The sequence below is a fragment of the Rana temporaria genome, chromosome 9 (genome assembly GCF_905171775.1).
Source record: "Rana temporaria chromosome 9, aRanTem1.1, whole genome shotgun sequence".
Taxonomy (NCBI): Eukaryota; Metazoa; Chordata; class Amphibia; order Anura; family Ranidae; genus Rana; species Rana temporaria.
Window position 1 is genome coordinate 85,599,589 of NC_053497.1, and position 17,785 is coordinate 85,617,373.

At 41.9% G+C, this 17,785-nt stretch overlaps 1 protein-coding gene across 1 annotated transcript; it reads left to right on the top strand.

The window, feature by feature from the left end:
- Positions 1-166: 166 nt before the first annotated feature.
- LOC120913686 (DNA damage-regulated autophagy modulator protein 1-like) lies at positions 167-16,062 on the top strand. Its single transcript, XM_040323829.1, has 8 exons — positions 167-332; positions 4,398-4,560; positions 5,900-5,967; positions 8,150-8,292; positions 12,335-12,506; positions 14,143-14,198; positions 15,433-15,519; positions 15,640-16,062. The coding sequence occupies exons 2-8, from the start codon at positions 4,436-4,438 to the stop codon at positions 15,856-15,858; spliced, it is 870 nt and encodes a 289-aa protein (XP_040179763.1). The 5' UTR covers positions 167-332; positions 4,398-4,435; the 3' UTR covers positions 15,859-16,062.
- The last annotated feature ends 1,723 nt before the right edge of the window (positions 16,063-17,785 follow it).

Below are 17,785 nucleotides of genomic sequence, written 5' to 3' on the forward strand. Positions count from 1 at the left end.
TCTTACTGAAAAGATTACTTGGATTGTCAAATGTTGGATTATTTTGCATTCTTTGACCTGCAGGATAGTGTTGCTTAATATTTTAACGGGCTAAAAGCCTATATTAAGCAATCAATATTTGCAATACAAAACGTGAACTGTGTCTTATTTCCTGGGTTGTTTGCAAACTATAAGGACAGATGAAAGTAAGGATTTTGAAACATTTGTCAGTTTCTTTATAATTTCCAAGCCGTCATTCTCCTTCATTTATTTTACATTTATCTGTTTATTCATAAAAGGCAAGCTCTGAACATATTGTATATCACTGGAAGAACGAGGTGGTGATCTACAGGGTAAGTTACTGGGACAGGAAATATGCTGTCATATTAGAATACTCAATGGCATGCATTTTCACTGAGATGTTTTCACATTAACTTGATCTTTTTTATTTTTTTATTTTTATTAAGGTAATTTTTTTTATTTTGTGTGCTGTGTATTCACAAGGCCTGCTCTGTTTCTGTTCGTTATTTTTATGTTAGCATTTACAGGGCTGTTATCATATAAATGTATTTGTTCAATTTTACAGGTCATTTATATAATGGCATTAAAAGGGGTTGTAAAGGCTCAACCTTCTGTGCTGCAGCTGCCCCCCAGAGCCCCCCCCCTTTTAATTACCTGAACCCGTTCATTCCAGCAATGTGCACAAGCCCATCAGCTCCAGCCTCTGGCTCTGTCCTCATTGAATATATTGATTGCATCGGGAAGCATTGGTTCCCTCTCCTGTCAATCAAATTCAGTGACACCAGAGCGGGGGGGTGGGGCCGAGTCCTGCTGTCTGTGTCAATGGTCGAAGCAGCGGGACCCGTAAATGCGCCAGCACTGGTGCCCCCATGGGAAGTGGCTCTCCGTGGGGGCACCCGATGAAGAGGAGGGGCCTGGAGTGACGCTGGGGCAGAAAAGGATCAGGGTTTGTTATTAAAAAAAAAAATCCTTTACAATCAAATACAATATGTGACAGAAATAATATCTCCAAAATGTATGTATTTATTGATAAATTCATAAAAAAAAGTCCCATTTCAAAAAGTACAAATAATTGAGAAAATGTTTTCTTGTTCATAAAAATCTTCAATATTGTGCAAATCACCCTCCAGTCTGCTAATGATATATAATTCCATGCTAACATAAAAGTGAGGGTAATGGTGAAGTGAAAGTAATTGCCCCTATAATATGGACCATATAATGGTCAACAAAGCATATAATAAGTGCTCAGCTAATAAAGTATTATCATCACCGTGTTGTCACTCCAAGCCTAGTAGGAAATTCAGCCTTTTACCATACATTGTGGACCATTATAAACAAAATGATCAAAAGTGCTCGTTAAAGTCAGGGTCTCCCCATATTGCTTGTCATCTGATTTTTTTCAGCAGCAACCAGTTGCAGAATGAAATGCAACAAAACACACTTCATAGCGTAATATGTTTTTAAAATGTTGCCAATCCCCCTGAAGACGTCATCTTCTGACGAAACACATCAGGTGTGACATCATCACTCTGTCAGCTGAAGCCTGGCACTTGGAAACCGCCTGGTTGGAATCACCTCTTAGAAGGTTTAGCCCTGGTTCACATTGATGCAGGATTGAAATCGTGCGAGTTCAACTGAACTCACACAATTTCATTCCCGCATGTCAGTCCGACGATTTCAGAAACCTGTGCGGTTTCCTGCACAGATGTCTATTGAAATCGCACTTGAAATTGGAATCACACCGATTCGGACGGTTCCATTGTGGGCAATAGCAACCGATTTGGCATGCGATTTCACATGTCAAATCACATGCCAATTCGCATCAATGTGAACCAGGGCTTAGGGACATGGAAAAGTTTATCATGTAATTGCAAATTTGGCATTAAAGAAGCACCATTTTAAAAGCATATTACTCTATGAAGTGTGTTTCCCCGTTTTTCATCCTGCAACTGGTTGCTCCTGGGATAATAGGATAACAAGCGGTACAGGAAGACCTTGACTTTAACAAGTGCTATTGACCATTTTGTTTAAAATGGTCCACACTGTATGGTAAGAGGCTGAATTTTTACTTGGCTTGGAGTGACAACACAGTGGTGATAAGCACTTGGAATTATTTATCGGCTGAGCATGTATATGCTTTGTTGACCCTTATATGGTCCATATTATATGGTAGGAGGCTATTACCTTCACTTTTATGTTGGCACAGAATTATATATTTATATCACACTGGAGGGTGACTTACACAGTATTGAAGAAGATTTTCACAAACAAGCAAACATTTTCTCACTTGCTTGCACTTTATGAAATGGAACTTTTATTTATTATGGTTTTATCAAAAGCTATATGAATTTTGGAGACATTATTTTTGTCACGTATTGTATTTGTTTTTTGTCATTGTTATTTTGATTTAGCTATATATATATATATATATATATATACACACACCTATATCATTTTGTTGTTGATTTGGTATCACAAATTTTGTGTAGACAGCTCTGTAAGCTCTAACAAGCAGGGCCCTCTGATTCCTTCTGTATTAAAATGTAACTGTACTGTCTGCCCTATAGTTGTAAATCGCCGCAAAAACTGATGGCGCTATATAAATCCTGTATAATAATAATTTTGATTTTATAGTTATATCCTGTTTTTGTCAGAGCAGCTGGATTAAGCAGCCCACATTCCGCGCTATAGCATTCAGCGTTGGACTTGTAGTGCAGGAACAACCACCACTTCAAAGCTTAGGCTGAGTTCAAGCTTTTTCATGTGTCATCAATAGGCTCTGCTACCCATGCGGAGACATCAAAACATGGACAACCCAATTTTGTGTGCACTCCCGCATTTTCGCGAAAACTTATTATTGCGTTTTCTTTCTACGCGATATGTAAATTTGCGCACATGGGCATAAATTACTGACCAAAAAAGCACTGAAGAATGCACAGCGCTTGTTTAACCACTTAAGGACCGCCTCCTGCACATTTACATCGGCAAAATGGCACGGCTGGGCACATGCCCAGTTAATATCCACGTTGCGGCCGGTCGGTGCACATTAAATTTGTAATCCACAAGTGGTGATCAGTGAAAGGAATTAAACAACAAAGTATCTGGAACCAGCAACGTTGGTGGCCTAGTCGCGCGGCTGGGCTATGTCAGGCGTTCCACAGAGGAGAAGATGCAGGTCCCGAGAGAGCGAGATCAGCCGCGCCCTTTCTTTAAGTAGCCTCCCCCATAAGTCTGTGCGGAGGTGTCATATGTTCCAATGTTGCAGGGCATTGTGGGATGTGTAGTCTGTTTCTCCTAAGAGTCAATGGAGTCCATATCTCCCGCTACTTGAAATCCCACAATGCATAACTCTTTAAAAGGTAACTCACATATTTACAAGCATGAATAAAAGTCCAGTGGGGATAGCCTGTCAGTCTTCTGACAGGACGACCCCACTACAGTAGTAAAAAAAGTTTTTTATAAAAATGCAATAAAACTATCCCCTATTTTGTAAACGCTATAAATTTTGCGCAAACCAACCGATAAACGCTTATTGCGATTTTTTTACCAAAAATAGGTAGAAGAATGCGTATCGGCCTAAACTGAGGAAAAAAATGTTTTTTTATATATTTTTGGGGGATATTTATTATAGCAAAAAGTAAAAAATATTGCATTTATTTCAAAATTGTCGCTCTATTTTTGTTTATAGCGCAAAAAATAAAAACCGCAGAGGTGATCAAAAACCACCAAAAGAAAGTTATATTTGTGGGAAAAAAAGGACGCCAATTTTGTTTGGGAGCCACGTCGACCGACCGCACAATTGTCTGTTAAAGCAACGCAGTGCCGAATCGCAAAACCTGCCCGGGTCCTTTAGCTGCCTAAAGGTCCGGGTCTTAAGTGGTTAAGTGCCTGTGTGCATAGGCTCATTACAATTAATGAGCTGTATTTTAGCTCAGTGAAAGAAGAAAAGCTGTACTGAGCTTTTTCAAGCTGCGGTGTGCAAGAGGCCTAAAGCTAAGTAAGTGTCCCAACGTTATTGCTGGAGCATTTATTCATACAGTTATTTGTTTCTTTTAGGTACGATATATAGTCAACTAAGCCACTTGAGGGTGTGCTGAGTGATTGGTCCCCTTAATGCCCCTCCTAGTTCTGAATTACACAAACACCTTCCCTTTGCTCCCCTAAAATCCAAGGATCATGGTGTGGGGATGAGAGATAAATAAAGAGAAAAAAAAACACGCAGAGGATGAGAATCTCCTAATAGAAAATGTAGACTTGCATAGAGAAAAGCCTTAATCGTCTGTGTAATCCCCTACAGAATAATCACACACACTAACACGTCAGTGACCTATGATCAGATTACTTGCTTTGAGATATTGTTTAAGAAAAAGACCACATTTTCACTTTTTTTGTTTTAGGAAAAAGTGAGAAACCTGGTTAATAGCACATCGATGTTATGGAAGTTCAAGACTTGCGATTCTTGCCTATTTCAATGGCTATTTGGACCTTCTTTGGGTTTATGGTTTTATATGTTCTTACCATCGTCAATGGCCATGCTGAGTCTTACTTCCTTTACATCAGGTAAGAATGTAATGTATTTACCGTATATATGGGGAGGAAAAAGGATTTTGTAGGAGAGTTGGACTGCAGCATTTGGCTCCTGCCAAAGTTGTTCCCCTCATGGAGCAAGAGGAGAATCTTTTCACCAACCAGCATGAGCCATTGTGCTTTCTGGCCTATACGGTAATTTCCTTTAGCCTGGATCAAAAATTCAACAAAATAAGAAAATAATTAGGACATCATGGTAAAGGGGTATCCTAGCTAATAGTATCATACCCTTAAAGTGGAGTTCCACCCATAAATATAACATTACATCAGTAGTTTTAAAAAAATGTCATTAGTCCTTTAAGATTTTTTTTTTTTTTTTTAGATGCCTTCAAAGTGTTGTTGCTAGGCAGAATAGTTAATCTTCCCTCTTCCTGCACCTAGGTGCTTAAGCTTCCTAACCTACACCGCACAGACTCCTGGGAATGTAGTGGGTGTAACTTTCCAGGAGTCTGTGCACTCCCCAGTCTCGAAGAATCATGTGACTTGGACAGTACAGGTGCTGAAACCTGATCTGAAAACTATTACATTGCTTGTGCAGCACTGAGCATGTGCGAGATCTGCAAGGCTGAAATCCAGGAAGTCATACAGTCTGGCTTCATGATGCCCACACTTAAGATGGCCCCAGTCAATTTCTATTTTATAAAGTGTCTAAATGCTGTAACAACCTAACAAAACGGACCTTAGTTTACCGACTAACTTTACTAGAATACATTAAGCTTGTGTATTACAGGGGTATTTATATTTAAAAAGTGAAATTGTGGCCGGAACTCCGCTTTAAAATAGTATTAAAGTGGTAACAAACCACAAAAAAAAAATATATTACCTCTGCAAGCAGGGGTGGACTGACCATTCGGGCACTGCCTGAGGGCCCCATGCCACTAGGGGGCCCCATCAAGGTTACCAGCCTCAGTAAAACCAGGGACAGTATGTAAAAATTGGTGTTTTTTTTTTTTTACATCTGTCCCTGAAATGTCCCTTACTGACATCCTTTTGGTCTAAAAATCCCAAACCAAGGTTTTCTTTTTTTTTTTTTTTTTTTTTACACACACACACAAACCTGTAAATACGCATAATATATCTTAAATCATACTTTCTATCAGATACAAAAATAAAGTACAGCTTAAGGTAGCACAGATAAGTGAAATATCCTAATGCCTCTGAAAAATTAGAGGCCAACTAAGTACAGCATTCAAAGGTTTAGATGTATTTGCAATTTAAAACATGGAAAAAAACTGTTTAAAAATAAAATGAGAAAGAAACTATCATTTCCACTTTATCTTGGTAAATCAGTATTCCTTTACTTGTTTTTCAGTGAAACTGGAGACTACTTTCCGGAGTCTGTCATTTTTTTGGTTGTATTTGTCGTTTCAGCAGTTCTTGGTAAGTCCCAGGACACACAGCATATTGTGTAATAACTGGGGATAATGTAATGCTGTAAAATTGTCATAGGGCAATTCTAATCAACAAATTTGCTAACCCTCTGAATCTGGGGATCGTGCCATAAATCCTCTGGACAGGAAACCTGGTTTGCAAGTCTGTAACCTACTGAATCTTCTTGGTGGTATAGTGGTAATACCGCCGCCATGCAAGTACAAAGTTTACTATAGATCATACTGTCCATATCCCTGCAGAGATTGAAAGTAAGCCATCCTTCCATGATTTTTATAGCAGCTCTTTGTTTTCTGATCTACCAGGTACATCCCTCATGAGGTCTGATATGGAGCAAATCAATGACACATACCATAAATCTGGCTTTTACTCAAAGAACATAGGGATCTGGTCAAAGGCGTGCGCACAGGGTGTGCCAGGTGTGCCCAGGCACACCCTTATTACCCTTTAAAGCACAGATTCACCCTACTTCCCTGGCTCCCCCCTTCCCCCTGCAGTGCTAACAGCTTACCTCTTCTCCCAACAGCTCTTACTGCAAGGATGTTTTAGGATCAGTGGAGGAAGGAGCCAGTAAATATGTAATTGACCATCCCCTTCCCTTTCTGAATTAACATTGTAAGTGATCAGTAGTGTGTGTTTGAGCTTTGGGGTGCACACCCTAATGCAATCGACTGCGCACACCTATGGATCTGGTGTAAAAGAAAAAAACACACACAAAAAAAACGATGTTTTGGAAACCTCAGAGGAACCCTTGGTGATATGGATGACATCACTTTCATGTCCTGCATGGCCCCAGAATTGTATTTTCTGTACAGAGTGTCACTATACATTCTACTAGGGTTGCACTGATACCGTTTTTTCTTTTTATGAGTAATGATACTTTCGGTCAAATACTCGCCGATACTTTGCGGAGGGATTTACATCAATACAAAAAATGTTTTCCCGCAAAGCGCACTTTAAAGAACCTCATGTGATTTGAACAGGAATGCGATTTCAGTCGGAACTGCATGCGATTTCCCCCACTTGTGTGCGTGTACAGAAGGGAAAAGCATCATCTAGTGGGCAGTTTAAAAAATATTAGAACTCACAGTACATATCTGGCCACATGCAAAATAATCTACATAGGCATAGGTGTGCGCAGTCTATTGAATTAGGGTGTGCACCCCGAACTCAAACACACACTACTGATCACCCACAATGTTCATTCAGAAAGGGAAGGGTATGGTCAATTACATATTTACCGGCCCCTTCCTACATTCATCCTAAAACATCCTTGCAGAAACAGCTGGCGGGAGAGGAGGGAGAGGAGGGAAGCTGGTAGCACTGCAGGGGGAAGGAGGGATCCAAGGAAGTAGGGGGAATCTGTGCTGTAAAGGAAGATTAGAGTGTGCCTGGGCACACCTTGTGCGCACGCCTATGTACATAGGAGTCCCATTCTGCCAATGATAGCAAATCAGGGCCGCTGGAGGTGCTCACAGGGCAGAAGTTATGTCAGCTTTGGGGCGGACCACCTCTACATCTCCTCCAGCGGCTGTGATTTGCCATCATCAGCGGACCAGGAAACCTACGTAGATTATTTTGCACGTGGCCAAATATTTACTGTAAATTCTAACATTTTGTAAATTGGCCACTAGATGGCACTTTAATCCCTTTCTATACGCACACACGAGCGATGGGGGAAATTGTATGCGATTCAGACAGCATATGTAGATCTGGTTTATTGGTGCGTCAAAATGCGTTACGAAAGGTCACCCCCCCCCCGGTGTGACGTCACTTCTTGTTCCGCACTTTTCACGGTGGTTCCTGGTGACTTCCAACCCATTCCAAGGCTTTCTATACCACACAGGCTGCTGCTGATGTGCCCTGACATTGACAAGTGCAATTCTGTGGATTTATGCGAGTTTACATTTGGCTGCTGTATTAAAGTTGTCACTAATACTTCACTTAGTGTCTTGTGTCTCTCCATCTCCTCTGCTCACTGACAGCCAGGGAGAGGAAGCGAAACAGTGTGGGCGGCTGCAGGGTACCAATTGGAACCTGGTCTGGGCAGCAGTAGACACAGTGTGCTGTGGATTGGGGACACACACATTATATAAATACACACTCGTTTTTAGTTATTTCCTAAAATAAAGAGTTGTGCATTTCTTGCTAATTTTAATATCTTGTATTTCAGATGCGATTTTGTCATATTGTATGTACAGATACTACGCCATGAAGTCTTCAGAAAGTGAGCATTGTTATCCCCACCTACAGTGTACCATCCTTGGACTTGGGTGGATTGCCTGTGTTGGCACAGTAATTGTTGCTTTATTTCCGGTATGTAAAAGAAAAACACCTTACAAATCACAAGTATAAGGCTTCATTTCCATGGACGTTTTTGGACGTTTTTACAGCCACTTTTCTGAGCTTTTTTTGCAGCTTAAAAACTGCTCTTTATGTTAGTCTATGGCCTCATGCCCACCATGACGTTTTTGAGCTGTAGATGGCCGAGCCGTTTTTAAGCTGCAAAAAAAAAACAGGACCAGTGCGTTCTGAAGCTCCAGCCTTAGACCTGTAAAAACGCACAAAAACGCTAAAAACGCTAAAAACGCTACCGCTGAGTTTTTGTGCTACAGCTCAAAAAAAAAAACAACACATGGACAGGCGTTTTTAAGCTGTAAAAAAGGCTAAACAAAGTGGCTGTAAAAACGTCCATGGAAATGAAGCCTTAGGTGGACAGGTGACAGGTAGATTTCATATGTGGAAGGAGCAGTCTGGGGTCGGCAAAGAAGGGGTGCAGAGTGGCGCAGGGAGGGAACAACTTTAAGCTGAGCCACCAACAAGCAGAATAAAGGGCAGTCTGGACAGGAAGGGCAGTGGGGGTGGCATCTACTGGAACAAATCCCCTATAGCTCCTCCCTGCAGTAGCTGAAAGACGTCAGGAGGGAGAGGAGGAGAAGCTGGAACTACAGGCGATCACTTGTAGTAAATGCCGCCCACGCTGCACCTCCTGTACAGGTTCCCTTTCCTTCTGTTGCCCGGGCCCCCCTTTGTGTCCCCTTCCCCAGAGCTGCAGGCTTCCCTTCCTCTCCCTCCCACTGGCTGCTGCAGGGATAATTTCAGAATGGAGAGCAGGGGGAGGGGCTGGTAAATATTACAATACCAATCACTCACTGGGTTTTTTTTTAATAAAGGCCACTTTGCAAGTGTAAAGTGCACTTGAAATTGCACTGAAAGTGCAATTGGAAGTGCAGTCGCTGTAGATCCGAGGGGGACATTCAAAGACAATAAAAAGACAATAAAAAACAGCACATGATTTCTGATCTACCCCTCAGATTTACAGCGACTGCACTTCTAAGTGCAATTTCAACTGCAGTTTGCACTTGTAGCGTAAAGTGGATTTGCCTTTAGTAAATAACCCCCACTGTGTTTGTTCACAACTGAAGCAAAGTAAAAACAGTTTACTATGCTTCAGTTTGTGAATGAACAGGGAGACTGTGCAGTGCTCTTCCTGTTCATTTATTTTGTGTAGCTGAGGCTGCAGAGATGGATATTGAGGCTGCAGTTCTCAATCTCCTTTCTCACCTTAAAAGTGAGGCATCAGGATTCTATTTAGACCCCTTATATTTCACCAAAGCCCCCACAACAAGGCTGTTAAAAAAATAATTGTAAAAAAAAACTACTGACATCATCCATTGCCCTACTGACAACGTCTACTGTTCTTTTTTTTTTTTTTTTTTAATTAACCACTTACCCCCCGGACCATATTGCTGCCTAAAGACCAGAGTACTTTTTGCGATTCGGGACTCTGTCGTTTTAACAGACAATTGCGCGGTCGTGCGACGTGGCTCCCAAACAAAATTGGCGTCCTTTTTTTCCCACAAATAGAGCTTTCTTTTGGTGGTATTTGATCACCTCTGCGGTTTTTAGTTTTTGCGCTATAAACAAAAATAGAGCGACAATTTTAAAAAAAATGAATATTTTTTACATTTTGCTATAATAAATATCCCCCAAAAATATATAAAAAAACATTTTTTTTCCTCAGTTTAGGCCGATACGTTTTCTTCTACATATTTTTCGTAAAAAAAAATCGCAATAAGTGTTTATTGATTGGTTTGCGCAAAAGTTATAGCGTTTACAAAATAGGGGGTAGTTTTATGTCATTTTTATTATATTTTTTTTACTAGTAATGGCGGCGATCAGCGATTTTTTTTTCGGTACTGCGACATTATGGCGGACACTTCGGACACTTTTGACACATTTTTGGGACCATTGGCATTTTTATAGCGATCAGTGCTATAAAAATGCATTGTATTACTATAAAAATGCCACTGGCAGTGAAGGGGTTAACACTAGGGGGCGGGGAAGGGGTTAAGTATTCCTGGGTGTGTTCTTACTGTGGGGGGGGGGTGGCCTCACTAGGGGAAACACTGATCCTCGGTTCATACATTGTATGAACCGAAGATCAACATTTTCCCTGCTGACAGGACCTGCTTTACACACACAGCTCCCGGTCCCCGCTCTGTACCGAGCGATCGCGTGTGCCCGGCGGCGATCGCGCCCGCCAGGCACACGCACGGGAGTCGGGGGCGGGCGGCGCGCGCGCCCCTAGTGGCGGCTGGGAGAGAGGACGTCATATTACGTGCTCTCGCCCAGCAGAGCCACCTTGTGGACGTATATCGACGGTGCGCGGTCGGCAAGTGGTTAAAGTGTATTTTTGTGCGTGTACTCGAGAGAGGAGCCGGACTGCAGGAGTTGGGAGTAGGCAGGCCTCCCCCAGAGGCAATCTGCCACCTTTCTCCATCCCCCCGGGTGGCAATGGTGGGTGTGTGAGGGGGTCCTCCCACACAGCGCGCCCTGCTCCGCTTTGAAGCCCAACGGGGCAGAGGGACTCCCTATAAGGGAGTGAGAGGATCTAGCCCGCTCAACCAGCCCCGTTAGTCCTTCGCCTCTCTTTTTAGAGACCGCGTGGTCAAAGTGCGTGCATGTTAACCCAATTTCGAGTTCGTGTAAGTGTGGTGGTTTTTGTGGGAGGGGGGTGGGCGTACTAAGCGCAGGCTTACCTCGCATAGCACACCCACCGGGAGCCAGGCTGAGACCACCAAACTCAAATTCACATGTAGCCGAGACCGGGATCCAAACCCCTAGCTGCAGAGGTGAATGGCTTGTCAGCGCAGTGCCAATCGCGTTGAGCCACCACAGTTCTTTTTACTACTGGACGCTATCCACTTTTAAGGTAGGCCAAGTGTATATTTTTACAGTGACATTTGGATTATTATATTTTTCTATGTTTTCCTTACCATTTACTTTAGTTAGGCCTCACTAGTTCATTTCTGGTGATCTTTGATGTCTTTCACATTGTTAAGGTAGATCTCCGACTCTTAAAGGTTGCCTACCCTGATGTAAAGGTATCCAGCTCCAGCAGCCACAGGGATGGCCAGTTTAGTGTAGCTGTACTTGGGCAACTGAAACCAGCCTGTGCACGATTAAAATAAGATAATGAAGAATGAAACAAAACCCATCCAATGGCACCATCCAGAATACAAATATAAAGATATAAATGAATCATAAACCGAGTGACAATATGCCTAACCAGCAACTTAATTATATATACACACACAGTATCTCACAAAAGTAAGTACACCCCATCACATTTTTGTAAGTATTTTATTATATCTTTTCATGTGACAACACTGAAGAAATTACACTTTACAAAGTAGTGAGTGTACAGCTTCTATAACAGTGTAAATTTACTTACCTTTTCCTTCGATTTCCCTTCTAAATGTATTTTTGCTTTATTTTCTTTGTCTGAATTTCTCATTTCCTGTTCCTCCTCAGTAAGCTGTACTGGCTGACTAACCCCCATTGATGATGGGGGCAAGCTTACTGAGGAGAAACAGTGAGAAAATTCAGACAAAGAAAAAAAAAACATTTAGAAGGGAAATTGAAGGAAAAGGTAAGTGAACCAACAATACACTAGCTTAAAGGAACCTATTTAGAAAATAAAAATCGAACCTTTACAACCCCTTTAAGGCTGGGTTTACACCGCAGTGCGGAGCGGCTCACAGCAGGGGCCCGGTGCCCCCCGTTCACCGTTTCAGTTCGAAATCTTGGCTGAATTCGGACCTGAAATGGACCAGAAGACGCACCGGAGCCGCTCCGGAGATGTGTAAACCTCAGTCACAATCTCCTGACATGCAAATTGGATGTACGTTGTTGGAGGGTATACTGACGCACCAGAAACACAGGGTTGGTTGCAGATGTGACCATTCAAGTCCCTGTGTCCTACTTCTACATTAGTGCTTGAAGATTAATGTATTATAATGCTTGTTAAACCTGCCTGTATTATGATGTGCCATGGTTTATGTTTATATTTTAGGCATTAACTCATCCCGTGCCACACAGGATTGCTGCTGCCATCTCATTTTTAGGTAGTGCCATACACAACACGTGCCAGGCCATATTCCTGTATAAACTTTCATTCAACAGCCGTTTTATGTGCCATCTAAGGCTGTCCATCTCTATTATAACAGTCCTTTGTCTCACCACCTGTATCCTTTTTAACCAATACTAATGGAGAGTGGGAAATGTTTATATACTGTATTTATTAATGTCTGTCTGGAGAATACCTTTCTTATGAGCAACTCATAAAACACATACACAAATCATAAATAAAACAAAAAAGTTAACCCACAATGTATCTAGAATATGCAATTACTACACAAATCATATTGTAATTGAATGTAATAAAATATTACCTTTCCTTTTCAATCTGCAGCTCTGTAATTTTCTGTAATATGTAGTATGGCTACCTGCAGTCAGTCTGTGCACAGATGATGTACAGAACGCCCCCCCCCCCCCCCCCCCAAATATGTAATTCCCTGTTTGTGCGATTGAGTTCAGACTTCTGGGAAAATCGGTAAGCCAGATACAAGTCAGATTTAAGGCATCACCTGCAACAAAAATCAAATTTTTGGCGAGATACTCCCAAAAGAAAATCATGTCTAAAGAAATGCAGACCCAGCCACTTTCCTCATTAGAACCCTGCAGGTGCAGCAGCTGATTGATAACTATAAAACCACTCCCATTAGATTCACTTTCCATATAAACACAGAGAAAACAAACCGCTATTTCTTCAAAATAACAAAAGATAGGCGTCTGCAACAAAGTTAAAATCCACATACATAGATCACCCAGTGAAGTTACTCTTTAAGTACTTGCGGACCGCCCACTGCAGATATACTGCGGCAAGGCGGCTTGACCACGCCAACCGACGCTGCATGTGATCGTATGGGCACGCGCGATTTCGGGAGACGAAACAAGGAGGCTCCCTGTTCTGACAGGGGAGGAAAGATCTGCTGTTCCTAGTGATCCGGAAGAGCGATTTCTCTCTACTCCCTATTAGTCCACTCCCCCCACACTAAGAATGCACCTTCCCAAGGAACACTTAACCCCTTGATCGCCCCCTAGTGTTAACCCCTTCCCGGTCAGTGTATTTATACAGTGATCAGTGCATTTTTATAGCACTGATCACTGTATTGGTGTCACTGGTCACCAAAGTGTCACTTGGGGTCAGATTTGTCTGCCACAATCCCGCAAAAAAAAAAAATCGTAGCTTGCCGCATTACCAGTAAAAACAAATAAAAAAAATGAGAAGCCCCTAAATCGATCCCCTATTTTGTAGACGCAATAACTTTTGCACAAACCAATCACGTTTATTGAGATTTTTTTTACCAAAAATATGTAGCAGAATACATATTGTCCTAAACTGATGAATACATTTGTTTTTTTACATTTATGCTATATGTATTATAGCAAAAAAAAAAACCTTGTCTTTTTTTTCTAGCGCAAAAAATAAAAGACCTGCAGAGGTGATCAAATACCACCAAAAGAAAGCTCCGTTTGTGGGAGAAAAAAAAAAAGGAGGGACACTAATTTTGTTTGGGTACAACGTCGCACAACCGCGCAATTGTCCGTTAAAGCGACGCAGTGCTATATCGCAAAAAATGGCCTGGTCATTAGGGGGTAAATCCTTCCCGGGGCTGAAGTGGGAAGTGGTTAAAGTCACATTTCAGGTGTACTTGCAGTGTCATGTGAAAAATGCAGCAATCCATATCATATAAAGAACTACAATATACTGTATTACACAGGTTTACTTGTGCTACTTTCCTTAACGAGGCTTGTCAGTTTTCCTCTCGTGTTCAATATGGTGGCAGATCTGCTCCGGAAGTCTGTGTTTAGATGTACGTTTCCTTTTTCTTAAAAGCATTTATGTTTGTTATCTCTGTAGGTACACTCAATCACAACAGGATTTATTTTTATTTTTTTATTTGTGCAAGAAACTGCAAAAGCAGTTAAAACTATGGTTGAGATCAATGCCCACTGTTACTGTTATATCAGAAAGGGTTAATGTGACTTTCTAACGTCAGCTTGTTTAATTAAGGTTTGACCATAAGCCCTCATTTACATTGGAGGGACTTGTCATGAGACTTGACAGGTCACGCTACTGACGGCAATGTTCAAATTGGTGCGCCGCCGACTTTGTGGTGTCACATCATTTTGAAAAAGTAGTGCCTGCACCACTTTTGGCGATTTCGGGTGCGACTTGCATAGCCATGCGTGCATGAAGCCACACAGATGTCCAAGTCGCACCGACACGCAGCTTTGAAATCGTGCGATTTCAGTTGAAGTCACACTATTTCAAAAACTGCAGTTAATGTGAATGAGGGCTTAAACCTAGAAGCGGATTGGCTACTATGCACACCAGATTCTGAGTGTACCAGTTTTTGTAAATCACGATACATACCATCTTTGAAATATGCGATTAAAGTTGCCAGAAATACTGTTGTGTCCGATTAGTGATGTTCACTGTTGCAATGGATAGGAGAAACGGAAGCATTCGAGACACAGTAATGCATACATCCCAACTTTCTGAGATGGGAACGAGGGACACCTATTAGCAAAAGTATGCAGGCATAAGACACACCCCCTGCCACGCCCCCCTTAAAATGAGCATTATACAAAAGTGATTAGTAAAACTTTTTTGTTTACCACTACTATTCCATTATACAGGCTTCTGGAATTTAGAAATGCAGCAATTTAGAAAATTTGATGAAAGGTTTAGCAATGGGAAACACTTTTTGAAAGATAAAAAGTGCACTTTATATACAATTATATAGATCAGACCGAAATGAGGGACAAATGAAGGAAAGAGGGACTTTGTTTTAAATCAGGGACAGTCCTTCGAAATCAGGGACAGTTGGTAATGCACGGTTATCTGAATACTACAAGTGGTTGAGCGATGCCTGCATTTTACTGTGGCAGCTCAAGAGACACAGAGCATGTCTCAACAGTTGGTTGTCTGATGGCATATACGTTGTACTCTTTCTAGTACATGCATACTAAAATAAAAAAGTTACATATCATAACTGCAGCCACTGGTTGGCGTTTTAACCAAAAGCATTTGTTGTCTTTTAGATCAGTGGGAAAATAGCCATTGTAACAGAGTGGATAGGAGCCGTTGGAATTCTGGCCTACAAACTCACACACTATACAGATTTTCAGGTTTGTAGATAAAGCAAAATGCCTACAGAATATTCTGCTGTAGCAGCTTGTATACATTTGTTTTTAATAATGCATTGATACAGGTTGATAATCCCTGTAATATTCCATTTTGTTTCCCAGCATCTGGCATTTAAATGGCATTGTAATTGCAGAGAGAATTGGTTATTTTTAAGAAATACACAGCAAGAAATCCAGAATAACTCCGACTTGCAGGTTGCAAGAAAAAACGGAATTTCTCAAAAATGTATGTCCCCATTGTTTTACACTAAAACTGGGCAGCACTGTAGTGAAGAAGAAGGCCAGACCATCAAAAATGTACTCGAGGGCTATTCCTCATGAGCACTCCTTGCCCATATGAGACCATTAAGTAATTTGCCAAATTCCATGGACCTGAAGAATATCACGAACGAGGAAAGTGGATACAGCAAAAGTCCCATGTCCTTCATTCTGTGGGCTAGGAGAGGTCTTCTTCAGAAGTTTCTAAGACACCCTATCTTTTACTATGATTTTGTTTAACATCTGATCTTAAAATAAAATCTAAAACCCGTTCAGCTTTTACTATCCACTTATTTTATGAGGGGTTAGTGTTTTTAAAGTTGAGGCGTAACACACGAACACAATACAAGACTTCGGAGATGCTCAAGCAGCAGCACCATCCCGACTTAGATTTCTTTACTTTATGGCAAGGTTATCTGGGCTCAATTGTTGTCAACAAGAACATGTTTTTGTCATCTTATTTCCTAATGCACTTTGGTTAACCAATAGATGCAACAGTTTCAAACCAATTTTTTAAAGCTATGGAATACCTAAACGTTAATGTATAAGGACCAAGTTTGTAATCTCCATTAGAAATTAAAGTGGCTTGGCATTTGCACAAATAGGTTTTGAAAGAATGATCACCATTTAAAAATTAGGTTACTGATGGCACTTCCCATATATTTGACAATCACATGATTACTTTAAATAAGATTTCTTATTTTTTTTAAAAAGTATCCATCTACGAACTAAAAAAATAAATAAAATGAAAGTCTTTGAATTAAAGTGGTATTAAATTAATTTTTTATTTTTTTCAAAACATATCATACTTACCTGCCCCATGCAGTGTTTTTGCACAGAGCAGCAGCACTGATCGCCCACTTCATGGGTCCACAGCCAGTGCTCCTGACTCCCCCCCTTGAATCAAAGCCCCCAATAGCAACACGCTTGCTATGGGAGCACTGGTGCATGCTTGCTCCCAAACCCTGTTCTATGCATTTAGAAGACACAGAGCTGCAGCTCGGCCCCAACCCCTACTGTCAGGGACTTACCTTCCAAAATCGTCAGCCCAGCATTGGGCTGAGACAGCGGCGTACATCAGCGGGACGTGCGCGTGCGTCAGCGGGAGCGCGCGCGTGCACGTGAACCCTCCTTGGCGCCAAAACGCCTTTAAAAGCTCAGTCCTTGCTTCCTGCAAGTTGCTGTCTGATCTGCAGTCCCTGATTGAACTTGAACCTGAGAACCTGTTTACCTGATTTGAACTTCTGATTGAACTTTGTGACCCGGCTTGTTTGACCATCTGTACCTCTCCGATCCTGACCCCGGCTTCCATTGACCACCTCTTCAGATTGACCTACCGTTGCCAGACCTTCCTGCTTGTACCCTGATTACTCTTCTGCCTGCTGCATCGGATTACCTGAACCATCTGTTGTGACCCGGCTTACCTGACTCTGCTTCCGTCTGCTGTCATTGATCCAAATCATCTTCCAGCCTACCCTTCCAGAGGAAGTCAGCACCTGCTTCACCTACCCAGCACGCCGGCACTCCTACCCCACCAGGCTCCTGAGTCTGCTGTTCCCAATCCGGCAGCTCACGAGCCGGAGCTGTAAGAGAGGCCTCCTCCTACCATCGGGCTCTGGCTACCAGGTACGTGATACATAACACCTACTATTTTGATTAACAGCAGTGTGAGCCAATGGCTCCTGCTGCTGTCTAAGCCAATGAGAAGAGGAAGTCCCGGGACAGCCGAGGCACATCACTGGATTGAGAGGGGGCTGCAGCACACAGGTTTTTTTTTTTACCTTCATGCAGGAAGGTAAAAAACCTTCAGCCTTTACAACCACTTTTAGTACACTCCTTCAGCTCAGATACATTTGTAGGATGTGTGGTGTGAATGGCTCTCAAGGTCATCCCTGGGTCTGGACTCTGGGCCACTCCAGAAGGTGCATTTACTTTTTCTGAAGGCAGCCTGTGATGGATTTACTTCAATGATTAGGGTCATCGTCCTGCT

What these genes read in the sequence shown, in the direction of transcription:
- LOC120913686 (XM_040323829.1), top strand. Translation starts at nt 4,436, where the DNA reads ATGGAAGTTCAAGACTTGCGATTCTTGCCTATTTCAATGGCTATTTGG. An exon ending in TAATTGTTGCTTTATTTCCG is followed by an intron (nt 8,293 to 12,334) that starts GTATGTAAAAGA and finishes TTTATATTTTAG; the next exon opens with GCATTAACTCATCCCGTGCC. An exon ending in CCGGAAGTCTGTGTTTAGAT is followed by an intron (nt 14,199 to 15,432) that starts GTACGTTTCCTT and finishes GTTGTCTTTTAG; the next exon opens with ATCAGTGGGAAAATAGCCAT.